General features: G+C 50.9%; 9 protein-coding genes across 9 annotated transcripts; 3 read left to right on the forward strand and 6 right to left on the reverse strand.

The window, feature by feature from the left end:
- Positions 1–1,157: 1,157 nt before the first annotated feature.
- AA0111_g8995 (hypothetical protein) lies at positions 1,158–3,036 on the forward strand (the record flags this gene model as incomplete). Its single annotated transcript, XM_028655503.1, has 2 exons — positions 1,158–1,196; positions 1,261–3,036. 2 exons carry the CDS (start codon positions 1,158–1,160, stop codon positions 3,034–3,036), a joined length of 1,815 nt encoding a protein of 604 aa, XP_028503339.1.
- Positions 3,037–4,119: 1,083 nt separating this feature from the next.
- Positions 4,120–5,235, forward strand: AA0111_g8996 (hypothetical protein; the record flags this gene model as incomplete). The annotated part of the gene is made up of 1 exon (XM_028655504.1): positions 4,120–5,235. The coding sequence occupies one exon, from the start codon at positions 4,120–4,122 to the stop codon at positions 5,233–5,235; it is 1,116 nt and encodes a 371-aa protein (XP_028503444.1).
- A 515-nt stretch (positions 5,236–5,750) lies between these two features.
- Positions 5,751–6,991, reverse strand: AA0111_g8997 (hypothetical protein; the record flags this gene model as incomplete). The annotated part of the gene is made up of 3 exons (XM_028655505.1): positions 5,751–6,244; positions 6,300–6,842; positions 6,901–6,991. The coding sequence occupies 3 exons, from the start codon at positions 6,989–6,991 to the stop codon at positions 5,751–5,753; spliced, it is 1,128 nt and encodes a 375-aa protein (XP_028503459.1).
- Positions 6,992–7,766: 775 nt separating this feature from the next.
- AA0111_g8998 (hypothetical protein) lies at positions 7,767–9,155 on the reverse strand (the record flags this gene model as incomplete). The annotated part of the gene is made up of 4 exons (XM_028655506.1): positions 7,767–8,057; positions 8,107–8,518; positions 8,574–8,944; positions 9,048–9,155. 4 exons carry the CDS (start codon positions 9,153–9,155, stop codon positions 7,767–7,769), a joined length of 1,182 nt encoding a protein of 393 aa, XP_028503457.1.
- Positions 9,156–12,554: 3,399 nt separating this feature from the next.
- AA0111_g8999 (hypothetical protein) lies at positions 12,555–14,287 on the reverse strand (the record flags this gene model as incomplete). The annotated part of the gene is made up of 7 exons (XM_028655507.1): positions 12,555–12,841; positions 12,939–12,990; positions 13,314–13,611; positions 13,677–13,709; positions 13,767–13,888; positions 13,948–14,055; positions 14,156–14,287. The coding sequence occupies 7 exons, from the start codon at positions 14,285–14,287 to the stop codon at positions 12,555–12,557; spliced, it is 1,032 nt and encodes a 343-aa protein (XP_028503458.1).
- An 885-nt stretch (positions 14,288–15,172) lies between these two features.
- Positions 15,173–16,237, reverse strand: AA0111_g9000 (hypothetical protein; the record flags this gene model as incomplete). The annotated part of the gene is made up of 3 exons (XM_028655511.1): positions 15,173–15,637; positions 15,689–15,757; positions 15,812–16,237. The coding sequence occupies 3 exons, from the start codon at positions 16,235–16,237 to the stop codon at positions 15,173–15,175; spliced, it is 960 nt and encodes a 319-aa protein (XP_028503398.1).
- Positions 16,238–16,582: 345 nt separating this feature from the next.
- Positions 16,583–16,961, forward strand: AA0111_g9001 (hypothetical protein; the record flags this gene model as incomplete). Its single annotated transcript, XM_028655512.1, has 2 exons — positions 16,583–16,599; positions 16,652–16,961. 2 exons carry the CDS (start codon positions 16,583–16,585, stop codon positions 16,959–16,961), a joined length of 327 nt encoding a protein of 108 aa, XP_028503470.1.
- A 4,428-nt stretch (positions 16,962–21,389) lies between these two features.
- AA0111_g9002 (hypothetical protein) lies at positions 21,390–22,127 on the reverse strand (the record flags this gene model as incomplete). Its single annotated transcript, XM_028655513.1, has 3 exons — positions 21,390–21,560; positions 21,615–22,005; positions 22,054–22,127. 3 exons carry the CDS (start codon positions 22,125–22,127, stop codon positions 21,390–21,392), a joined length of 636 nt encoding a protein of 211 aa, XP_028503472.1.
- Positions 22,128–22,591: 464 nt separating this feature from the next.
- Positions 22,592–25,384, reverse strand: AA0111_g9003 (hypothetical protein; the record flags this gene model as incomplete). The annotated part of the gene is made up of 1 exon (XM_028655514.1): positions 22,592–25,384. One exon carries the CDS (start codon positions 25,382–25,384, stop codon positions 22,592–22,594), a length of 2,793 nt encoding a protein of 930 aa, XP_028503471.1.
- Positions 25,385–25,595: the final 211 nt, after the last annotated feature.

Below are 25,595 nucleotides of genomic sequence, written 5' to 3' on the forward strand. Positions count from 1 at the left end.
TGTGCTGATAACGAAACACTGAGACGCAAAACGAATGCTTGGATGACGCATACTATGACGATGAGGGAAGCTCGGTCAGCAGCGATGGAGCGATGAAGCGACCGTTTGTCGGCCTGTCCACGAGAGCCAGTGCGCTACGGCAGCACACAATAACCCGTCGGGTTATTCCCAGGATGTTGTCGCGGAAGGTTCCCTGCCAGGGTCGAGGAAGTTTCTTCTCGCCGATGCAAAGCTTCGCCCCTGCCTTAAGGGTGCAATAACAGTGCTAGTATTGCAGCGGTGAAGGCAGCGGTAGGAGGACAGCAGCGGATGATGGAATGGGAGGGGATGTCTTAGTGTGAAACATGCCAACAGTCGTTCGCTGGGTCGCAAAAAGGAGCGACTTCGTGTTTGATGGAGTGCGTTCGTGTGTATGGACATCTGGAATGCGGTCTCTGGATCGAGGTCATGTCCGCGGCCCTTGTAGACTCTCATTCGTGGGGCCGCAGCGCCGCTTATTTTCGATAGTCTGGTTCTGCTGGGAAGGGGCACACACGATCGCTGCCTCCGCCGACGACCAGGGCGGGCTGGCTGCTGCAAGGGTAAACAACGCGGGCTGTGGCTGTTGGGCGTCTCGACGAGGCGCGTGCGGGTGGGCGACGATGATTTGATTGACAACGCGCAGATTTGACTGTCGTAGAGGCTTCAGGCGTGCGTCCGGCTGATTGGCTGCCTGCGCATTCTATACGGCATCGAGACTCTCCAGGGCAGGTCGTCGGCTGCATCCTGTCTAATGCTAGCTGCCAGTCTGAAACTCCAACACCTCCTGGTCGGGCCGGTGCACACCACCAACGCGCATTATACCTATCGTCCTGTCCCAAACTTGTTCGAGGTTCCTGCCTGCCTTTTGGTCTCCACCGCATTTCGATGCATGCCAACCCAAGGCACGTCACTACCTTTTTGTTCCGCCAAACCGTCAAAAGTTTCCGCATGCATGCAGTAGTCGCGAGTAGCTCCGCCTAGCCATTCCTAGCCGACCATACAACATCCACCGCCGACTTCTCGCGCGCGCGCACCCGTTACGTCGTCATTGCAACCGCAACACTTGTACCACGCCTCTGCAGCCATATTCCATTCCAACATAGTACTTTTGGCCTACATAGCTACCCTAATCAATCATGAAGCAGCGCAAGTTTTCTTTCAACCTGGCGCCAGTCGTATGTCCTATCTCTACTTCTTCACCTCCAACTGCATTCCCAGCACTAACTCACCGCTGTACAGAAGATTGCCTCCAAGTCAGATCTCCTCGATAAGCCCACGCCAGAACCAACTCCCTCACAGCCCTCGTCGTCACACAAGAGACATACTTCCAAAGACAGTATATGCGATTCATCGCCCTGGATCAACCGCCGTGTCCTCGATGAACATACCGAACTCGAATTGCGCCTAGCATGTCGGCATATCCTGCAAAACTTCAAGCCATCCGATCATGGCATGGAGAACACAGACCCGAAGCTCGACTTTGGGGGACTTGGTCCCCGACGGAAGGAGAGTAAACCACAGGCTGCTGAGGTTAGTGTCCGTATGCCCACCGGCGCGCCCCCGGAGTTGTCGGCGGCATCGACGTCATTTATGATGCGAAAGCCCAGCACCAAGACCCGGACACGAGCGAAGGCAGACCAGGAGATCAGAAACAGGACATACGGAGACATGCCCGCGCGCGCGAATAGCAGTCGTAAGCGAGCTGACTTTGGATGGCTCGACGAACGGGACGCAGAGAGGGAGGAGAAGTTGAGAACATATGGCAAGACTTCCATGGACGTACCGCGCTCGGCTGTCTTCCGCAATGACTCCGATGAAGATATCACTCTCCCCGTGGCCGTGACATCAACCTTTGCCAATGCCAAGATGTCGTCTTCAGTGCCCAACTCAGCATCTCTGCCCAACTACAGGAGTATGAACAGGCTATCCCACCATTCTGACAACCCTGCTGCAGTCGCAGACGCACAAGCCGCAGAGTGGATGCGTTCAGAACTCGAGAAGAAGCGACGAGAAGAAGCCTCAGAACCTCGGGGCCGATCCAACACCTCGGTCCGACCACCAAGTCGTGCTGCGAGCATCAAAGAAAGTGTCAGAGAATACGTCTTTCCCGGCTCCCGCAGTCGGGCCCTGAGTCGCGCGCAATCCAAGGATTCCCTTCGTCCCTCAGCCGACGATGACCAAGGTCTCACACGTAGTGACTCGAAATCAGGATGGCGTAGCTGGGGTGTTGCCCGCAAGTTAAGTTCAAGGAGCAACAGCAGACCGGGTACTTCCAAGGGACAATCAGAAGAGGCTCAACCAAGGAAGTCAGAGTCTGGTGGCATTAACTTGACCAAAGAGCTACCACCACTACCCAGTCTAGACACATGGAAGGATTTCGAAGAGCCTGCAGAGGAGAAGGTAGCATCGCCAAAGTCGCCCATGTCTCCTACTGCTGAAACACACATTGCAAGTCTAATGCGTCCACAAGAACAGCACCAAGAGCGTTCTCCCTCTGCTGCGAACAAACACAGGAAGAGCGGATCTGATACGCAGGCCATGCATGCCAACGATGCCTTCCCTGTGCGAAAGTCCTCCCGTAAGCAGGACACCAAAGCTATCCCCCAGCACGTACGAACACAACCAGGGAGTCCGACGAACGCCGGGCATTCAATGACTGGCTGGTCTTCCACTAGCAACCTTGACCAGCGTCTCGAACCGGGCTCCAGCAACCATACTCGCCAAAGGAGTGGAGATAGTGGCTCTGTCTCGAACGGCAACAAGAGTGCCGACGCGTCCACTTTCTCGCGCAAGATGAGCGTAGACACATCATCCGCGCAGAAAACCATTTCGAACGAGCCCAAGACTCCAGGCCGCGAAGAGCAAAAATCGAAGTTGAAGAAGATTTTCAGTGGCTGGATGCATAAAAAGGACAAGAAAGAGGACTGGATGCATAAGATGGAGAAGGAGGGTGTCAAAGAAGGCGTTTTGGTGCAAGAAGGCAGCACAAGCGCATCGCCTGTGGTGCGATACTAAACTCTCTTATTCGTCGCTTTCCTGATGGCGTTTTCCATTTTGGGATACTTGTTTATGCCGGATTGGGACATTTCTGTATACATGTAATGACTCTCATACGTAATGTGTAACGACGCCACGTTACTTTTCGTTTTTCTTCCTTCTAGGGCTTTTGGGAAGCTGTGTATTTGACTTCATGGTCATTAAAAGGATGCATCTTTTTCTTCTGGTATTTGGTAGGTTCGGATTGGGGTAATGGGACGGGTTTGGTCTTTCTTCCTGCATAAATTATATGTTAATCGTGCGTCAATGCTCCATGACTCCTAGTTCCATCTCCCTACATGCGCACGTGTTTTGGTGTTGTCGTACTTCCCATCGTACGCTAGCGCACGTGAATGCGCACCGTGAGAAGTCGCGTCAGGCCGGGTAGTTCTTTCCTCAATTATGATTACGCTTGTCATATATTCGCTAGGCACCCACTTCTATTCTTGTTCATAAAATGTTCATTCACCGTCGACATGGGTCTGTAGCTGAATATGAATGCATAAAGGCAATGACTAACTGCGTCTTAGCTACTATCTTACCTTTACCTAGACATCCCCACCTTTTCCACGTCACCTCGAGCAGCAATATGCGGAAAGTTTGGGTGACAGATATGGCAACGCTTTACAGTTAGTGATCACTGTGCCCATCAGTCCACAGCAATTTCGTACCACCACAGATACGAAAACGATTGTACGTGCACAAGATACCCATGAACTTCCTGGCTGTCCTCTGAATCATCAACTCTACGCGGTACAAGAAGTTAGCAGTTGCAGTCCAGTTGTAATCAACGCTCAACAACAACGCCAAGTAGCCATGTGCAACGTCATCCATCTCTACTACAGGTGTCAACATACGCTACGCCTACGGAGATCGCGTTGTCAAGGAACGAAACACAAGATAACCCGGACGAGTATAAAAGCTGCGTGCACGGCGGAATCGTTCCTCACTGTGTATGCTCGAACTGAATGCAATACCTGTGAGCACGCGAGCTGGCAGAGCGACTGGACATACAAATTAGAACGAGCAAGAACATTTCTGTCTAAGCTGATTGAAAAGCGGATGCTAGGAACGTCTGAGGTTTCTGCTCTGGTTAAGGAGCTCGAAGATCAGTACTATGTGGCTTCATGGGGTGCACGCAACATCTCACACGCTTTTAAGAAGAGTGTGGCGCGGGTGAGCGTTAGCGACTACAGGACAGTACGCTCGCCGTTGAAACAAGAAGTACGGCCAGAAGATGTCGTTGACTTGAAAGAGAAGCACTGGGCTGAGATGGACGCTCATGACTATGATGGCGATTACATTGCGAGCACCGATCCGATCCACCCAGTCAGTACCGATTATTCACACCCACTCGACGATGATGATGGGAGTTGGATCTTTAACCATTTCTCGAGCGAAGAACTGGAGGCTTCAAACGATGAGGAGGTTGTGCTTGACTTTGATCAGGCTGGATGGAGTTGGGATAACGACAACAGCGAGACCTCCATTCCGATTTTGAGATCTCAAGAGGAGAACCATACGTTAAAGATAGACGAGAAGGATCTTATTGCATGGGGATCTGGAGCGGAGGCGCCTCCCATGTGCGTAGACGTCAGCATGAACGGCTTGAGCATGAGAGAGAAGCTCGAAAAAGAGCAGATTGAACTCATTATTGAAGCATTCTGGACAGTGGTCAACGATTCTACGATTAACACGGATTATCAACCCCAACAAACCACGGAAGACTTGAGTACACTGCTCTATGACCTCGATATCACCACAAGAGCATCAAAGTCACCCTCCTCGCTATCCACACCGACTGAATTGCCGTCACAGTGGGTTGACGGTTCGTCGGAGATACCTACACTCACGATAACTCCAGCCTCTCCTCTAGCTTCACCCATAAAACTGTCAAGTCTCAACTCAACAAGAACAGTCTACAATAAACAGCGCAAGTTGCTCGAACAGCGACTACAAGATGATGCTGACAGAACAAAGTACTACAGTGACTTACTTCTAATCTCACGATGGGAAGCACGAGCATTCGAAGGACCAGGAGGCAGATTCATTCCGGATCCGCCGATGATTAGGGTACATGAGGACAGCAAACGCGCGGTTCCAGTAAGAAAAGGACAACCAAAGAGTGCAGATAATGGGTGTTTGGAGTTTCAAAAATCTCATGTGTTAAGTTCATGAGGCTTTGAGAAGTCGTAGAAACAAAGGTATCGAAGTACCCTTTTTCTCATTACTCATGTACCGGCTATGATGTCATGTCATGACCTTCCATTCCCATGTGTCTATTGAACCATCCATGCGCCAAATGCTATGCAGAAATCTCATCGCTGAACTCGACGAATCAGACCCCGTAAAGCTTGGAGAGCAATTCTCAGTGCTTGCAGCATTACTCTCCCTAACCAGCGCACAGCTCTATAAGTCCCCCAGCCTGTCCAGTAGCCAAACCCTACTGCGAAAAGACCCAGTATAAGTGGGCTCATAAAGAACAAGAGGAGATAGGCTGGTCCCATGCTAAGAATTGCTAGAACGAAATGCCACCATCTCTCTACGTAAATCATATCAAGATCTTCTGGATCGAATAGCGCATCAGGATGACGACCATCTACAAGGCATACGATCCGTCGTTTTGCTGTTCTAGAGCGTCATCAGCAACGCAGTCTCGTCATGTGCGAAGAGTGTAGATGGATTGACAGGGATCACCACCTGTCGCCACCAGATCCCTCGCCCATAACAGTATTGAAGAAGTTGCCCTCGCCACCACCGTAGTTGCGTCCTGGATTATAGCCACCATAGTCGGCCATGCCACCGTGCAACATTTTCTTTCCCTGATTCTTGCCATGTTCAACGATAGAGCTCTTTCGGCCAAGGTCCTTGGCTAGGGAAACGGAGTTTGTGATGGATGCTAGTAGGTTGACTAGCTGCACGTCTGAAGCTTCTTGTTGGGACTCGAGTGTGAAAGCGGCAGAGTCTGGTGGGCCCAGGATATTGAGTCGAGCGAGCATGGCGGATACACTGCGAAGGATTGAGTGATCTAGAGGTAGAGGGTGTTGCGCGTCCGGTGTAGGGTCGACCGGCAGTGATGGGTCGGAGAGGTACGACGTTGGAAGGGAGTCGAGGTACGCGCGGAGAAGCATTATTCGCCGACTGAGCATGCGAATAGCATTCATTTTGGCTGTGAGTGAAGAGAGAACTATGCAAACGTCAGTATGCCGGCACTAGATCAAGATCGAACTGCTTGGTCCTACCCTCGTCGTCGTCTGGGGTCAAGATGACAGACTCGTCGATAGGAGCGTCGGTCTCCTTCTCTTTTTCCTTCTCCTTTTGCTTTCCCCGTGTGTTTCTCTTGCTGGTACCCTCGTCGGTCTTGGAAGACTCGGACTTTGCGCCCGCTACGTCTGCTGTGCCTTCTACTGCAGTAGCGTTGCCACCACCGCGGGCAACGAAGTCGACAGATATCATCTCCGCTTCACCGGTCTCGATCGAGTATACTAGCTCCCTGAACTTGGTCGACTTTGCCTGTACGGCGCCGTCGATGTCCATAGCTTTGTCATTTGGCTCGCTCGACACATTGACGGAGATGGACTCGTAGACAGTGAGGGGCAGCTTTCCAGCAGCAGTTTCTTTGGAGTATGCGTTCTCGGGGTGAAACAATACGAGTAGCGGAGATTCGGTGTAGATTTCTGATATTCGCGAGTGGATAGGAAGGATGTAGGGTTCTGGGCCGGAGGCGGGACCGAGAGTGAACCAGCCGACGATATCTAATTGGGGTTCTTTGTGTACATCCTTGACTGTGTATTCGTAAGCCTCATTCAGCCATAAATGCAGAAAACGTAGACTAAAGCTTACAGTCCTCAATACGCTTGCTAAACCACTCGTCATCAAGCACCGTCTCGCCATCCTGGTTCGACTGGAGTTTTGCTTGGAAAGCAACCTCCATGGTGATGTTCTGGCCATCTTGTGCACCTAATATAGCTCCGACCACTGGCCCTGTCTGCTGTCGTAGTGTGTGTCGTGTGACACAGTCTGTTATTGTGAGGAGTACTAGCGGATGGAGTTGTACTGTCGGACTTGCGTCAGAGGCGCGAGTCGTTGAAACGAGTGGATTCCCTGATGACTCTGCCATGTCTGCTGAAGTATGGTTTGTCGTCTCCCTATTTGAGTTTCGCGGTAGTCGAGGAGGTGGGTGAGAGCCTTTGGGGAAGGTGGAACTGCAATTGCGATGATATGGTCTTGGTGGGGAGCTTGCCTAGGCTGCAGCTGCCACAATTCGTGGGGTTGTGCCAAGGCGCTTACCACTCTACGCTAGCTCAACGCGACTGCAGCGCGACGCGATTCCTAGAAGATTGGCGACTGTTCTGCTTACACGACTTCACTCATCACGAGATTCCACTAACAGACAGTCAAAAAAAAATTGTGCAATTTCCGTCTGGGGATGATCATAGCATTGAAATCTACAGTCTGGGCTGACCTCTAGATCTTTGCATTAATCGCCAACACTAGCTAATTACTCCAGCACAACCAACTCCAAAGCACACACAACCCAAAAGCGAATGGTATCTCTGTCTTGATCCAGAATCCGAGAGCTGCCCTTAAAACGCCTGACCGGGATCGATGTCTTCCAGTCCATCTTCTAAGTCGTTTCTATCATGTCGTTATACATACCCGAAAAAGCGAATGTACATGTTTTCAGTCATTCGTAGACCAAGAGTTTCCTACATCTCAACAAGAACTTTGAGGACGAGCTTGCCATCCTTGTCGACTGTCTTGCCTGCGAGCTCGAAGGCTTCCTTTGTCGATGCCAATCCATGATACCTGTGAGTGATCATATTGTCGAGACTTGGAAGTACACCAGCAGATAAGATCTTGATGCCGGTTGGGTAGGTGTTGGCGTAACGGAAGATTCCCAGGATGTCGACTTCTTTTAGATGAGATGCCGACATGGGCAGTGTTTGGATTGGCGTGCCCATTCCAACCATGATGAGCTTCCCACCAGGCCTTGTCGCCTGCAGGAGGTTAGATCCACGCTCATATACCGCTTCGAAAGATACTTACGTATAACCCAGCCTGCATACAAATCTCCTTTCCAGTGCAGTCAAAGGTAACGTCAGCACCTTCGAAATCGATCTCATTCTGCGAAGCAATCTGCATGACATCCGCAGCCAACTCCTTAGCTACCGCGAACTTTTCGGCAGTCTCGGTCGCATTGTGTGGGGTCACAATGTAACCTTTGTGCGCGAAGCCGTTTGCCAAGGCGTAGTTTATACGTCCATAATCGATGTCTGCGATGACGACGGTTGTGGCGCCAGACACCTTGGCCATCGCAGCTGTAAGAAGACCGACCGTGCCTGCACCAAAAACAATGGCCGTGTCACCCTGCTCGATTTGGGCTCTTCTTGTTGCATGTATAGCAACAGAAAGAGGCTCTAGAAGCGCAGCCGATTCCATGGACACATGAGCAGGTAGTCTGGATAGAGTTGTTAGCTAAGATTCGGGTTTCGGGTCGATCATGCACGACATACTTGTGGCACCATTTTGCAGGATGGTTGATGCGTTCCTGAAGCGTTCCTTGGAAGTGAGGTACCGATTTGGCGCTACTCCGGAACCTCATCTTCGGGCACAGGTTATAGCGTCCGCGCTGGCATGACCTGCAGTTGTCGCACGGCACACCTACCTCCAGAGCAACGCGGTCGCCAATCTGGTAACCGGTGACACTCTGGCCTATGGCGACCACAATTCCGGCAGACTCGTGGCCCAAGGATAGCGGCTCACAAGCCTGCAGGTCCCCGTTGCAGAACTTGCTGTAGTAGGAACAATCGCTCCCGCACAACCCAGTAGCCTTGATAGCGATCTGGAGTTCATTGGCGGCAGGGTCAGTAATGGTTCGAGTTTCCTGTTTGGATTTGTTAGCTTCAAGTCTAAGGTGTTCGATATACACCAAAACCCCCACGAACAGTGGGTAGACGTGGGATGTGTAACAGAAGAGGAAGGCATACCAGCCGCAAATCCCTTGGCCCGTGTAGGACCGAAGCTACTACAGTCGATGACTTAGAGTAGTGCCTCGCTGGGATTGGATAGATATCTGCGAGAGCTGAGGGAGCCATTACGAGAAAGATTTGAAAGTATGGGGGATGGTGGCAATGAAGCGGGAAAAAGTGAGGGAGAGATAGCTAGCAGAAGAGCACCCCACGGGAACGTGGAGGCTGATATACTTGTTGAGAAGGCCTATTTCGATCAACGGTGGCCTGGGACAAGCTGGGCTTGCCTGAGGTTGGTGCAATCGGCGAGATAATGGTATCGCATGAGAGAGACTCCAAGGTTCCACGTCATTTGCTAGGCGTATCATACTGGCGGGACGAGCATGGATAGGGATGCGCGACCAGAGCTACTTGGTATGGTAGGCTTCGCGTAGTCTTTTCTTTATCCCGTTACTCTGAGTGTATGTATGAGGCTAGATCTTCTTGTGGGTACACAACCGGGAAGGCTTGCAATTTGCCCAGCGAACTAGCTGGTAGAAACTCAAGCATTCTTAGTCTCGTTTTGCCGGATCAATACCATGTAGCTCCGGGATGTGCACTCACAAGATGCGATATAGGAGCAACGGTCATAATGCGGCGTCTATGGTGGCCACGTCTTGTCTTGTGTAGTGGCCGTCTATCAGAAACCCGGCGCCGTCGTGAAACAGCGATAAGGCAGTCTGCGCGGCTGTGGAGCCCGCTTCCAAAGGTTGTATTGGAATTTGCTGCACCGAACCTGTCGGTTGTAGTGGCCCTGCAGAGTCATGGATCCCTGGATTCGACGCGCCAAACATCAGCCTGATATGCAGGCTGTCCTGTCTCGGCGTTAGCACGTCTTTACCGCTAAGCAAAAGCTCAAACCATAAGTCGTCCACAACCCCCGGTGCACCCTCAATCTTGGACCCTCGAGGCCTGCATGCCGACGGGAAAATTCGACCGCTGACTGGCTAGCGTACTTGGGTGATTTTCCAGAAGACTTCCGGAAGTCACTTTTGCAATATAAATTCCCGGATATATTGCCCATGTGCGAACGGCTCACGCTCAACGGCGCGCCTTCAGACTGGACTACTCTGGGAATCATGGTGTCAGTCCCGTAGTGCGGCCCCTTAGCGGGATCCTTCTGGGGCAACGGTGGTGGGTGTGGTAAGAGGCCCGTTGGCTGAATGTCGGTTGGATGTCAGACATGGGTCGTGGTTTGGCTACCGAGGAGCAGCCCATTGACGAAATTCGTCCTACGCAGAACCAAACTGTCGGGACAGGAAAGTACAAGGGCCTCTTATCGGAGCGACCTCAACGCCAACTGCACGAACGACTGGCCCAAGGCATACCTAACAGTCAACAGCTGCACCTCCGACCGAGGTGTGGCCACCAAAAGACCATCGAGATTGACATGTGCTATTGTCTGCATGACCATGGCGAAGAAACACCGGTAGCGTGCTGCAATGCCGTCTCAGATCTACGACCTCGACCGAAGAATGAGGTCGAGCACTTGTCATGAAGGATTGGCAGGAGCAACGGTGATCGCGGGTACATGGCAGACCCAGCAATTGACAAGGGTGCGGCCACGAGCAAGATGAGATGTCGTTGGTAAGCCGTCCCACAAAATGGCCTCGGGAGTGTACGTATCTCTCCGACCGCCCGACCTGCTCTATTACTCGACAACAACCATCTGGCACGCAGCCGAGCACAATGCTGCAGCGGGACGGCAAAAGAGACGTTGTAGACCAGTCGTCCTTTGTCCATCGACGTTGCATAGCAGAGCACCATGGTGGATCAGACCGTGACCCAGCAGTGTTGAGATTAACTTCTTTGCGGGCCCGCATTCGCTACGACTGGACTAAGAAACATACCTAATGTGCCTGTCCAGCCAGTCCGCTTCCTGCTCCGGCGCAACAAGCTACGAGATGTAATCGAATAACAGACTTACCGATAAGCAGCTCTTCATTTACATTACACATGCCGCCTCTCTCGACGGACTACCTAGCTATATCCAGCGCTATTATAGACTCCGTCAATGAACGTACAAGAACGCCGGGATCATGCATCATCAAGCGACCGACTCCACGACCCTCATGCATGGGCCTCTAGAAGCGGTAAGCGGTGAGGAAGGTTCATCATACCCAGTTTGAATGCACTCCGCACCGTTTACCAACTTGCGCACGTTTTCGCGATTTACGTTGAATATATCTCAGGCGCTTGCATCTTGGTGATGCAGCGGTGAGGGATTTCACATTAGTCGCTTCCCGAAAGCTGGTCAGCGCCACACGGCATATCCAACCACCACCATCCTGGACATTTTGAGTACGTACTCCTTAGCAGAGGCGGTCTGCCGGATGTAAAGGCACCGCATCCCCTATCGTAGTATCCCGACCAGAAGAAGCTGCAGAGTCTTCGGAGGCACCTCTCCGCATCAGCTTTCTTCCGCAAAAAGCGTGGCATCTCGCTACCTACTCACAACCACGAAGCCGCCACAGGGCTTAATGCTGCTACCTTACTGGCTGTATTTGACAGCGGGGTACCAGTGCCTTGGAATCGCGCACGGACAGAGGGACCTGCATCCGACATATCTCCAGATTGTTTTTACCAGAAAAGCTGGAAGTATCGTCACAATCTTCTCGACCTGGTCTTCGCATGGAAGAATATCAAGGAGCGCTAATCCGTCTGCTATGGTTAAGACGGAACAAGATCCAGAACACACAACCCGGTGCCAAATTCCAAGACGGCGTATCTGCTACTTTTGCCGGTACTTTTGTGGTTAGAACCTCCGGAGATACCGAGATACCACCTGCATCACACGCTTCACTTTCAGGCCAAAGGTACCTGACGTCTGCTCTCGATCGTAAGCGAAGCAAAAAATACAGTGGAAGGAAGCGCCCAAATGAAAACTCCAGCAGGTGGTGTGCTGATGGGCCCACAGATATGAGGCCGGTGATGCAGATCTAGTATCCACACACTATCCCTCCTCGACTCCTCAGAATCGATGATGAGTGTCGGCATAAGGTCATGCTTCAACAAAGTAACGTTATCGGTGCGCTGACGCATACCTGCGTTTGCCGTCGTCGAAGTGCCGTTTCTGGCAGCCGTCGAGCGAACCGCTATCTTGGTTACAGTAGTAAGCACTTAGCAATTCATCGGTGCAAAGGATCTCGCTAGCGCAAGACATTACCGATATCGCTATGTAGACAAGGGGTTGCGAAGCACATATCAGGCCATTACGGATAGAGCCGCAATCTCCATGCTTTCCTGGCCTGACCCTGGTTGGTACAAAGCGATCTGCCGTCCTCGATCAACGGGCATGAAAGAGTAATCAGGTATACGTATACGAAAGCGATCGAACGTAGACACACCGCCCGCTAGACAACATGCTGTAACTTTAGTTGCTCGCGGCGCAGACGTACGCATCCACACTACATACACTACGTTTGACTCGACCGTTAAGGGACCGCCCATCCCATCGCACATTTCCGCTTCATCCTGAACTCAATCCTACAACGCACTCTCTCGCTTCTTCTTCGCCACTAACCCCTGCCCCTCAAACCATTGGCGGATAATCGTATTGCACTCCTCGGGCTTCTGCGTCAACGCCCAGTGGGCCGCCTTTACCTCTCCTCGCGTCAGCTTAGGGATAAAGTTTTCCATGCTCTTTGACATTTCTGGTTTGAGGACGCCATCGTGCGTGGCTTGAATGAAGAGGACAGGTTGGGTGATTTGCTTGCGGGAGAGGAGGGCTTGGTCTTCTTCCCAGTTTGTGCGGCGTTGACGGTACCAGTTCACTGGGTTAGAGAGTTAGTGGATAGAACAACGGTTATATGTGTATACACGCTATTATGCGGATGAATAGTGGGTAAGTAAGGGAGAAGGAGTGCTCACAAGTGGGGTGTATGCCGTGGTTCAAGTACTGCTTGACGTAGTAGTCTAGGTACTGATTCGCTGTTAGCACACCATCGCTTGCTGAGAATAGGTCTTAAGCTGTCTTTCTGAAACAGCGCACTGCTGTCATGCGACCTCAACGCGGCCTACACACGAGATGGTGTGTTCATGTCGAGGCAAGCCGATCATCTGGAACGCTTTCCCGTCTTTCCTGCACGACACAACGGAGGTGATAATGCACAAGTCCAGCAATCCGACCATCTCATAGTGCACTTTTGAAATGCGGTATCGTAGTCGCTTATCATATAACCCCACTCTTTTCTTTCCTCGATCCCGCACTCGACACGCGTTGCAACATGAAAGATCATCACGTACCTTTCCATTCAAAACCTTGCTTTCCCCAATTGAGGGCAGATTTTCTCCCAGCACGCCCTTCTCAGGATCAAAGGCGATTTCACCTTTCGGCCCCTTAGCACCATACATACCCTTCAGAAACTGCCTGATCGACTGCTCATCTTTGACAATCTTTTCCACCTCACCTGAAGCGAGGTGGATTTGGTAAGCAAATTGGGGCAAGGGACCATTGGCGAGATCTTCAGTGGACATGTACTTGTCATGAGGAGCAGTATATGGTGTACAGACCGAGAACACATGTGAGACAAGGTCGGGGTACCTATGAAAGGGGTGAGTCACTGCTGTGTATGGGTAATCACGGCCATGAAGACTCTAGAAACATACCACTGAGCTGCTCGCCAGACGACAAAACCTCCCCTAGGTAAAGTGTTAGTCGACGAGCCTTTTGTTTGAATCACGCAAGCGATGGCTTACCAGTCGTGGCCACCGAGAATGATCTTCGGCGCGTTGACCTCTTTCGCCAACGCAGCAATGTCATCTGATGCTCTCTTAAGTCCATAGAGCTTGATGGAGTTTGGCGGGACTTTCGGAGCGTCCTAAAAATCCTCACGTTAAGCGTTCTTCTGGGGTAGCATGAGTTCTGGGCCTTTCTTACTGTCTCGCCATATCCCATCATGTCCGGTGCAACGACCCGCATTCCCATATCGACTAAGAGTGGGATTTGATACCTCCATCCTATTGATAGGTCGGGCCAACCATGGATCTACCAAGGCAGTCAGTATCTCTAGATGTCCAATGCTCGCTAATATAACAAGATCCGGAATATGCCGTCAAAGCATGACAGGCTACCCAACAAGACTTACCAAGAACACGGTGTGCTGATAGTCGCCAGAGCGAGGTACTGCATAGAGGTAATGATATTTCTGCCCGTTGAGTGTCGCATATCTATGCTCGACACGAGGGTCTGACACGGGGTCAATTGGTTGGACGGACATGGCGTGACGTGTATGAAACTCAGGGTAAAAGAAGAATATATTGCGGCGAGGGTGTGGGAGAAGCTTGGGGTGTATAACACTAGTAGTAGTAAGGTCACTCTTGTGTGATGATGGCGGTGAGCAAGCGAGTCGGTTTCAGCGATGAAGTTGTAGATTCATAATGGGCTGTTAGATGCGTGCATGCCGAGGTACACTGAAACTGTGGGGTATGTAATCATTCCGACCCTGACATCACTGTTCTGTTTTTCTTTGTTACTTGCTCAGCACGTCACTTTCGCATTTGATGCGCAATGTCAAGCATCCTGTAGAGCGTTGGAGATGATGTTGGCTATAATGTTACTATTATGATCGGAAGTGGGCGATAGTGGTGTAGTGCCCCACTCACCGTGGGGTCCAACTATATGATCCCGAGTTCTAGGTAAATACGTGCATCAGATAACCAGAGTGAGGCGAGCACAGCCGTAACCGAGTGTTGTACGTTGTTGTTTTCCAGCGTCCGTGCCGGAACGGTGAGCGCAAACGATCGTGCTTGCCTCAAAATCTCGAAAGAATACTGTGCGACCCTCAGCGCATGCGACAACCTACATCCTGCAAATAGACTCGATAAATGATGTATCGTTTGTATTAGGACAGAGCTCGCAGAGCACAAATGGCCGGGCATTGATTAACTTGCGAAGCACGTTTGCTATCGCTACTAGAGCTTTCATGATACTACGGTCGGATATTCAAGAATGAAGGACCAGACTTTGCGAGTTGAGGCGATCGGGTGGCAAAGAAGCGACCGGTCCAAGGGCAGCATTGTAAAGGGTATTAATGAAGGCCTGCCAACAGCGATCTATCGGTCCGGCCACAGGCATAGGCAGAAGCAAAGGATTCCTGGCGATCTCAATAGATGACAGTATCCTCGGCGGCTTCTTCGACGACATCCTCTCCGTTCTCATCGTCGTGTTCCTTGATGGTTGGGTCAGCGACAGTTCCATGAGTTGCAACATTGCTAGTCTGCATATCCTCAGTGGCGCGCTCGGCTTTCCCATCGGCATCAGCGGTATCGAAATGATGATCTTTCATGTCCAGGTCCTTGTCCAGGTCCTTGGAGGAAGTGGCGCTACCATTAGTCCCGCCATTGGCTGTGGTTGTTTCTTGAGGTGCATCTGCATGATGGTTCTTACCAGTTTCTGAACCCTCTGCATCACCAATCCTTCCGTCGGAAGTATCCCGTCTCCGCAGATTATCCAGCTGTTGTCGTGCCTCGAACTCCTCTACCTCGCGTTTGATGGTCTCTTTGGCTTCGGTTATTTGGTCGCGTATACGGTCTTCTTCGTCGGGACTAGTCTCCCAGGGTTTGTAAAACTTTGGGCAAAGTCAGCTGTGACGGACGCGAGTTGATAGCAGAACACGTACGAGGTGTGGCTCGGCCTTGGTCTGGAGGAAGTGGGCCATGGCGAGTAGATTTTCATGACGGATGCGCATCTGTGGATAGTTAGCGCTCAGCCAAACCCCCGTACACAGATTGGCAAGCCGTACCGATTGCTTCTCGAAGTGCTTCTGCTCTTTCCATCGTTGCTCTTTGCGCCTGGCTGTTCGCTCTGCCTTCCTCTGTTCGCTCTCTTGGTCGTCTTGTTTGCGCTGAGCTAGTTGACGCTTCTCGATCTCGGCACGACGTTTCTGCGCTGTAGTAGTAGTGTTCTGTGAGAGTGCACCCAAAGCGGCGCCAAACAATCTGCGCTCTCGTCCCCTCTCGCGTCGCACTGGAGCGGGCTTGGGGTCCTTGGAGTCCTTGGTAATAGAGTCACGTCTGTCTCCAGTTGTAGTGTCATCGTCGAGTCGCGGTCGCTTTGTGGTGTCTTCTGATAGTGATTCCTGGCGTCTTTTGTGGCCGTTCACAGGGGGTGAGGCTGGCTGTAGTAGGTCATCCGGAAGGACTACAGCTGATGCAATGGGCCCGTCCATGGCAGTACCGCGTGCAGCCTATGATTGTTTTTGGTTCTTTCTACGGTGCTTTTGGCAGAAACGAGAAATCACGTGTGGTTGTTTGCTGGTGTTGTTTGTAATGCAAGGAAACTTGGTGACGCGATGGAAGCTTCGCGCACGGATCACGGGTTCAGCGGACCCCCGAAGCTCTTAGGTCAAGTCACGACTGTCTTTCTTCTGCATACGAATCTAGAGCCCCGAATCCACGCGCCACCACAAACACCACCACCGCTCCCAGACCTACACAAGACACACACACACTTTTGCCCAAATCGCTCCAATACGGCCTGTCGGTCTTCTGCGCCACATCTATAAATCCGCGCCATGTCTCGCCATCATCCGTAGGTACTTCCACCCAACACAAATACGCGCCTATACTGACATCCAACGCAGCGATCTCGTAATGTGCCGCAAGCAATCCGGCATCTCCATCGGTCGCCTCTGCGACAAGTGCGACGGCAAGTGCCCCGTATGCGACTCCTACGTGCGCCCGACCACCCTCGCTCGCATTTGCGACGAGTGCTCCTTCGGCAACTACCAGAACAAATGCGTCGTCTGCGGTGGCGAAGGCATCTCTGACGCCTTTTACTGCTTTGAGTGCACGCGCCTGGAGAAGGACCGCGATGGGTGCCCGAAGATTATAAATCTGGGTAGTAGTAGGACGGATCTGTTTTACCAGAAAAAGAATTTCAGGAATCACTGATGACATGGCTTGGGCAGCTGCTTTTGGTGCAGTCGCGCAGGTTATGTGTCATTGAAGAATACACGGGAAGAAGTCAAGCTCGAACATACGGAAAGAAGAAATAGCACTGGATAGCATGAAAAGGGAGCATGGAGTTTGGGCGTCGCGGTATCAATCTTCAGAGCCGCGATAGGAGTAAAAGCTTGGATTACGGCGTTCTAAGATACCTCAACCATCTATCAATGGTAGTCATGCCACTCTCTCTACGTAGAAGCATTACTGACAAGTCTACAAGATTGATATGATTTCTTTATTCTAGACCATACTGCCTTGGTGTGCCTGTTCACACAAGTGGCTTTGGCTGCACAAAACAGTCTGCCATGCGCCTATTTAACTGCATAGTTTGAGGTTACCTAGTCGTTGTTTCACCTTTGATCTCACCTTACTGATCACTGCTCATACTTGTTCTTCCACTCGTTCGACGCTGGTACCAAAACAATCACCTCAGGGTTCGTCCAAGCAAAAACAAAAACATACAACAGCGGGGATTCGCTAGTGGTCACCCACCTAACTACTAATCCGCCGGTACACTGCTTGTATATGGCTGAGCGGACGGGAAGCCTAATTTTCAGTGTCCTATGGTCGTATGTATCATCTCAACTCAATTCAAGCAATATATTGGAGGTCGACGCCACAGTCGTATGGCGCTCCTGCGTAGACTGGTCTTCAACGTGGTATGTCAACTCTAATTTCCGTAAGGCTGTTTTTATGTGCGCCAATTGTAAAATAACTAGAAACTTGTAGACGAGGATAAGAAGTAGATGATAATACAACGGCAGCGGATGTGCGTGCTGGTAGAATTCTGAGCAATCGGGCTGTTGTCAGCAAGCGCCGGCCACGTTACTCAAACGTTTGAGAGAACACAGAATCATCAGTGCGCAGCTCTGCGCCACCCCAAGGTTTCATACGATTAACCTGGATCTTCTAAAACGCTCTACATACCTAAGCGAGGCTGACTCTCAAGGCAACACTTATATCCTTGCACCATCTTCCATGATAGGTTCCGAGAGATATAACATAACTCAGATGTGCCGTCCAAGTAACGATGCAGCCATTCAGAATCGTGACACGATTAGCCTGGAAAGCATTGATTCAAGGGACGTGCGGTGAGGCTAGGTCTTGGAGGGCTGACTGGGCTAGATATTTCAAGTACCTGAGACGGGATCGACGTCCTTTAGGTGACAAAAATTCATGGGTCACATACTAAGCAGGACTTTGAGACTATTGCACTGAGAAATAAACGTGCGTCGTCTTCCTGTAGGTGTTCGCGCTGAAATCGGGAAAGATCCGTTTGCTAACAAGATTCTCTTGGGCGATAGCATTACTCACAATCCATCAAACGAGGGCACCTGAACTAGAAAAAAAAAGATCTCCGATAGTGAACAACATGGTTTCTGGGGAGCTTGGCGGCGAGCGAGTACATCGAAGCTACGCGTGGCGGCGCAAACACGGGATTCCAACCATGGCTCAAAAAGCAGAAAACCAACGATATCTTACAAGACCTGAAGAGCAAGTTTTGCTGGCCAATATAAGAAATACGCTTCAAGCAACGGGCGAAGTGCATGCAAGCAAAGTGCGCGAGCTAGCAGGAGAGATCAAACGTCGACGCCCGCGAAGTATTCACGACAACGCAGTCACCCAACCAATTGTGCCACCGGGGAAAAACTGGCCTGCTCAATTTCTGAGTGATCATTGTGAGGAGCTTAAGATAAGAAAACGGAAGGGCGGAGCTTGGCTAATGCTCGTCGGAGACGACTTCGTGGCTATGCCATCAGATATGGAGCAGCTTTGCTCGAAGTGTGCTTCAATCAATCTGCGTTTAGAGACAGAGTTATCACGAAGACCTAACACAAGCCGGGAGATCCTTACTTTCCGACGTTTATCAGACTACGCTGGAAGAACTCAATGTAAACTGTGCAGATTTATAGAAGACTGCGCTTGGAGCTGGGACTGGCCGGCTGCCGACAAGTTTTCGTTACGGGTTCATAATACGGACAACGTCCCTGGCCCTGTTCTTGCGAGTAGCAAGACTTTATTCAGCATCTCTATTGAGAACAAGTCTTCAAAGAAAGAGCACCGAGGTTGGGTTGTTCCAACAATTCTTAACAGCGATGCTGGTATAGACACCGGAAGAGCCTGGGGGCAATTGGGAAAGGCGCTTGACCTCCATCAAACAAGGGATTGGCTCAAATTTTGCGATCGAAATCACACGAGTGATTGTAGGATGCCTAAGCTCGACGCTATCCCCTTCTTTCGACTCATCGACTGCGCCACTCGTTCAATTGTCAATGCACCCGACCAAGCTGAATACACAGCATTAAGCTATTGTTGGGGTCCCTCATCTGATACATTACAAAACAACCTCATAGGGTTACCCCCAAGTGCTCCACTGGTGATCGAGGACGCACTCAAGGTTACTCGTGCACTTGGTATTGGTTACCTATGGGTTGACAGATACTGCAACTCACAATCAGATCCCCATATTCTGCCTATACAACTACAAAACATGCATAAAGTCTTCAGATCTGCATACGTTACTATCGTTGCTGGTTGCGGGATTGATCCGACATTTGGCCTTCCAGGTGTATCGACTCGAGATCGGAAGCCGCAAGTGTTTGTACAAACGCACGGCTATTACTTGTATTGTGTTCCAGATATTGAACGGGAGATTCACAGCAGCAAATGGTCTTCTCGTGGATGGACATACCAGGGAATCTCTTATCGAAACGACGTTTGGTCTTCACAGAAACCCAAACCTATTTTCAATGTTGGAATATGCACTGCTGTGAATCTACCCCACTGGACCTTGAGAAAGCTCATACAAAGGACTTCAAGAGATTCAGGGACACTATACATAACCTTCGTGTGTTTCCTCGTAAGGGCATTGGAAAGACAGGCAACGAGGTGCAGCAACGGATCCAAGAATACCTTGGAAGAGACTTGACCAACGACTCGGACGCATTGAACGCATTTCTTGGAATATTCCAGGCATTCCAGGAGCTGGAGGATCCAGTTTACAATTTTTGGGGATTACCAATCAGCGACGAACGCTCGACAACGCGTACCCATCACAGTTCTGTAGGACGAAGCGAATCTGAAGAACTCTACAGCTCATTTCTATCCTCGTTAGCATAGTCAATATCCTCTTGCGATGAAGCCAGCATGTATCTTCTAACAAGAAGATCTATGTTCCCTTCGTGGACCTGGGCGGCCTGGAAGTGTCTTCCTTCGTTCTCTCGAAAAGCCATCACGGAAACCCTCTACTCACCGTCTGCAAGCTTCAAGACGTACCAAGGGCAATCTGTTAAGGATGAGAGGTTTATGAGAGCACTAGGGTCTAGTAACAGTACTGCCATTTTTGAGCCATGCATCTACCTTGATGGATGGATCACTAATGTACGTTTGGTACAGGATGACTCCATTGGTAGAGCCACTTCAAGCTTCCAAGTCCTTTCGCCCATACCAACCCACAGAGTAGCTATTGTTGCCAATATCAATACAGCGACTTCTCTTCGGAAGCAGGCATTGGAAAGTTTATTCCCGGTTCTTCTTCTAGGCAGCGAATCTGGGAGGGAGGATAATTCCACCGTTCAGATAGACTGTCTCAAGGACGTACATGCAATAATCATGCAAGCTGGTCCGGGCCATACACATACACGGTTGGGAATTGTATCGTGGAGTCAACTAGGTATGCCCTCATACAGCGACGGAGGTGATGTATTGAGAGTGCGAGAGCTGGTTGAGGCTCGAAGGATTATACCTCAGTGTCGTTGTGGTTGCGGACCTTCGATCGTTACTTCGCCAAGTCGCTATTTGGAGGACCCTGATAGTGTGATGGAGTTTAGGAAAGCAAAGATCAGACTTGCTTAAGGCGCAGAGTGGCATAATCAATACGATTGAAAAACTGCACAGGAAGACTAAAAATATAGGAACATAAGATTAGAATATTAGAAACATCGATAAGACAAGCAGGGTAAGACAGATGAACGAGCACGATTGGCTGTCACGTAAATGAGCCAATACGATACTGTGATTGTTATGTAAAGAGTTTAGGCGTCATATCGACATGGACAGGATTCGCTTGTCATGGAGAGATATCTGTTTTGTGAGACGTAAAGCGAGAAATGCGCAGTCCGTGATTTCAGAATGATAACACGATAATCGGCTAATAGATTATGAGAAGTTATTCCCAGTATTCCATGATCATTTTTATCGTTTCGAACAGGTTCCAGCATTATGCTGTCAATTTAATGAAATTAAATGCTGCACAGCTCAGGTTTTCAACAGATCTACGGGAACCCCTCCCAGACATAGACTACCTGCCATATACGTAGCGATGGGAGCAAATATGCAGAATATGTATGTAGGCTTACATCTCCGTCTCCCCTATCAGTAAGCGTAGAACATCGTAGTCTCGGAGTTCGAACTCTTGATCCTTCGATTCTCCCGGATCAGCCACCACCGCATGAGCCACGCGCCAGCCGCACACATCAGCGCCATACCGGCACTCATGGACAATGGAAATACGAATCGCGGCTCCGAAGACTCTGGCCAGATATACTATTCCATGTCAGTCACTTCATCCAGAACAAGCGACCGATTTGCAAAACTTACAGGAGTCCAGATCAAGCTGAGGGTAGCCGCGACGTTGGCAATAGCCAGAGCAGCAGACTTCTTCTCCCTTGTCTGCCCACATGTTGAAGATACCCACCCAAGAATTATACTGTTGACGCCATATGTACCGATTGTGAAGACGCACATGGCAAAATATCTTGCGCCCACGTTCATAGTCGCACAGCCGAGCACGAACCCAAAGATAGCCACGCCTTTAGCGATAGTAATGTGCCAAGTGCGCTCGTTGTAATGACCGGATGATATCGCCCATGCGACGGAGAATGCACCTGCTATCAGATATGGTGGGCATGTCAATACAAGTGTGACTTCCTGCGAGAAGCCTAGCGTATTGACAATCGTCGGCATGAAGTTTTTGAAGCCGTTGGTAGCGCTCAAAAAATGTCAGAGACGGTAGATTATCGGGGTCATTGGAACTTACATGTGTAGGTGTTGCATGTAGACGAATACCCACACTTTGGGGTCGCGGATAGCTTCCTTGAGACCGGCAAGCATGGAGACATCGGCAGAGTGGCCAACAGTATCTCTTGCGACCCGAGCGTGCGCAAGTTGGCGTTCTTCGGGGTTAAGCCACCATGTGGTTAGAGGCTCGTCGGGGAGGATAAAGCAGGCTGCTACGGCAATGACAAAGGTGGCGGCACCTTGTATTATAAAGAGCCAACGCCATCGTCTTACCGAAATGGATGTTTGTAACGCAGGGCGGCTTGTCCGCCCTGCGTTACAAACATCCATCAAGGTCAAGACTAGACAGCCGCCCTGTGTTACAAACATCCATAAAGGTCAAGACTAGACACAACCGACCCTTGCCCTCTTTGGACAATGGTAAACAACACAACCTTGGACAGCAAGAGCAAGGCAGCTGCAACCCAAATCAACCAGGTCGATTTCGAGTACATGGCAAGAGATACCACGTCAACTTTTATCATGACTACTTTGCATCTTACATGATCGTCGCCTCGCTAATTCTGTCCTTTTTTGGTAGCTCGGCCACCTCGGCCACCCGATGCACCTCCACCACCCCTTCCACCTCCGCCCCTTCCACCTTTGTCACCCTGTCCGACGCTTACAGCCGGCTCCTCTTCTGCATCTTCAGTCGCCTTAGTCCTCTTAGCCTTCCTTTTCTTAGGCTTAATCTGCTCCGCGTCCTTGTCCACGTCCTTTTCTGCGTTCTTGTCCGCAGCCTTGTCCGCGCCCTTCTCAGCGTCTCTTGCCTTCTTCTTCTCAGCATTCTTGGGCTTCATCATCTTCTTCTTCTTCTTCTTCTTAGTCTTGTCCCTGTCGGCGTCGTCATTGCCGTCGTTGTCCTTGTCGGCGTCGTCCTTGTCTGCGTCGTCCTTCGCAGCTTTTTTCTTTGCAGCCTTCGCAGCCTTTTTCTTCGCAGCCTTTGCAGCCTTGTCTTCGGGAGTTAGCACATCGTCCCCGCCAGTGCCCTCTGGGGGAGGGAGGTCATCGTATTGGCTGAGTCGAGGTCCTCCTTTCTCTTCCGCAGGCGGAGGCACTTCGCAAATTAACTCGTTCTCGATGCAATAATCGCACAGCGCATGGCCAGTCCCATCTTCGAAAGAACAATAGTCGACCTTGTCATCATCACATCGTTTGCAGCGCCTTTTGCAGCGCCTTTTTTTGGTAGTCTTGTCTTTAGCAGCTATCTCTTTAGCAGCCTTCTTGCCTTCACGTACGGCTGCCGTCATGTTGTCCTTGCCAGTGCCCTCTTCAGAAGAGAGGTCACTGTTTTCGAATCGAGCTCCTCGTTTCAGATCATCCCGCACGATCTGAGTCTGCTTGGGTGTACAGCTCAAAGTGTCGTCTTGGTCGTCAATGTCCAGCATGTCTACATCACGATTAACGACTGGGCATTCTGCTTCGAACGCGTCGTATATATCCATAATGCCTTGGTCGGGTTCCTCCATGGCCTCACCGGCTGCTTGGTACTCTTTGTAAAGCTCCATAAGGTTTTTGTCCGCTTCCTCAGTGGCCTCGGCATCGCTCTTCTTCTTGATCTCAGCATTGCTCTTCTTCTTGATCTCAGCATCGCTCTTCTTCTTGATCTCAGCATCGCTCTTCTTCTTCTTCTTGGCCTCGTTGTTTGTCGTCTTCTTTGACCGTGGATGATCTGACTCCTTGATACCCATTGCAACTTTGAGTATCTGTATCACTTCTGTGAGCATGGGATTGATAATGTCGGCGGTGCCAACATGCCAGTGCGCCAGGAACTTGTTAAAGGAATCAAAAAGCCTTCGTGCAGCGTCAGTGTCGGGCGTGTTGCCAAACATATCCCACAAGTGTGCGGGTGACACGGGTACAGAATCGTTTCCAAGCCTGTCTTGCAGTGATTGCTGTTGCGCAATGTTTGCCTCACTGATCTTGACCAAGGCATTAATAGTTGCTATCATCAACTCCCGCACCGCTTCATTGGAAATCGACGACTTCGAAAAGCCGCCTTGTCTAGGCACATTTGATCTTGCCTGTCTGACCAAATCAACCACGGCATGCACCAACTCTTTGTCTGAGAGGTTTGTCATGCTGTCCAGTGTGGGTGCGACGCGGAGCAGCGGCTCTATTTCGTCAGGAGCCAAGTGTGGTTTCTCCTGGATGATACCTTTGCGCAGGCGGCTTAGTAATTGTGTAGTCAGCGACTTTGCAGTCTCAGGCCATCGTTGGGCAACCTCGGCTAGCATGGCCTCGGCGTCCCATCTAATTCCAGCGCCTGCATCATCATCGTCATCTTCATCTTCTTCCTCTTGTGCGCTCATGTCCGAGTCGAAGTCGTCGATTTTGCCCTTTGGGGCCGTGGTCACAAAGGCCTTCAGGTTCGGGTGATCCCTCACAGCGTTGGCAATCTGCGGCACCACTTCGTCTATGACGCTGCTCAGCTTCGTCATTATCCACGGGTCCTTTGTCATTGAGAATGCGCTGGTCAGCATGGCTACTTCGTTCACGAAAGCCACCACAGGATCTACCATGACAGCCGTCGTATCGCGCGGAGTGCCGTAGATTGCCAGCTTCGATTGTTCCGTCTTTTCCTGTCGCGTCGCGACCGCGCGCACCAACCGATTCCATCTGGTTTGCCGGTCTCCTGCCTTTTTTAGAGAGTCTCTAAACTCTGCAAAGTAAAACACCTCTTCACCCGGGCAGTTGAACAATCTGCAGAGCCCATTTTCTTGTCGGCCGAGGACGTACATTTTGGTTTGGGTGGGCGCCTTGTCCGTGCATGGGGTTGCGACGAGGAATGCGTTGACTCCGTCGATCTCTGCATCATCCACCATGTCCGACTTATCGACCTGATCGACCTCATCGAGGACCTCGAATTCATCTACCGTCTTGTGTCCTGTGTGCCTGCTGGCTAGTTTGAGCGTGCGCTTGGGGTCGACCGGTAGGGCATGGCCTACGATGCCTCCGTGCTTCTTGTCGTTGGGATTCTTATCATCGAACTTTGCATCGGGTACCGTAAGTCCTACAACGAGCACCTTGATTTGTGCGTCGTCGACTTGGTCTGCGAGCTCTTCTTCAGAGAAGGTAAAGTTGTCACGGGGTCTAACACTGCCTGAGATGGACTTGTAAGATGTCGAAGATATGTTGCCATGCGCAATGATGGTCTTGTTGCGTTCCCGTTCCGGCCATACAAATTGAAGTGCGAGGCCGCGGACCGTAAAAGCGACGTCTTCCATCTGCTCAATCTCAGTCGGTTTGCCTTTACCTCGGGTGGCCCGGGATGGCCGGGCCGTGGTGGTGGAAGTTGTGTTTGGCTCCATCGCCGTCGCGCGCGTCGTTGGCATGCCAGGCGGATGGATGGATGAAGTTCAAGTTGAGGCTTGTTGAGGTGGAAAGGTAGAGGTAGTGGTGACGGTAGCGGGGAGAAAGTCGAGTTGCAAGCTTGTTGGTGTACAAAGGTAAAGGCAGCGTAGACAATAGCGGGTGGGTGGTCTGTGCTCTGATATCCGTCTATGAGGAGCGCAGGAATGT

This window comes from Alternaria arborescens, assembly GCF_004154835.1.
Source record: "Alternaria arborescens strain FERA 675 chromosome Unknown contig_24, whole genome shotgun sequence".
Taxonomy (NCBI): domain Eukaryota; kingdom Fungi; phylum Ascomycota; class Dothideomycetes; order Pleosporales; family Pleosporaceae; genus Alternaria; species Alternaria arborescens.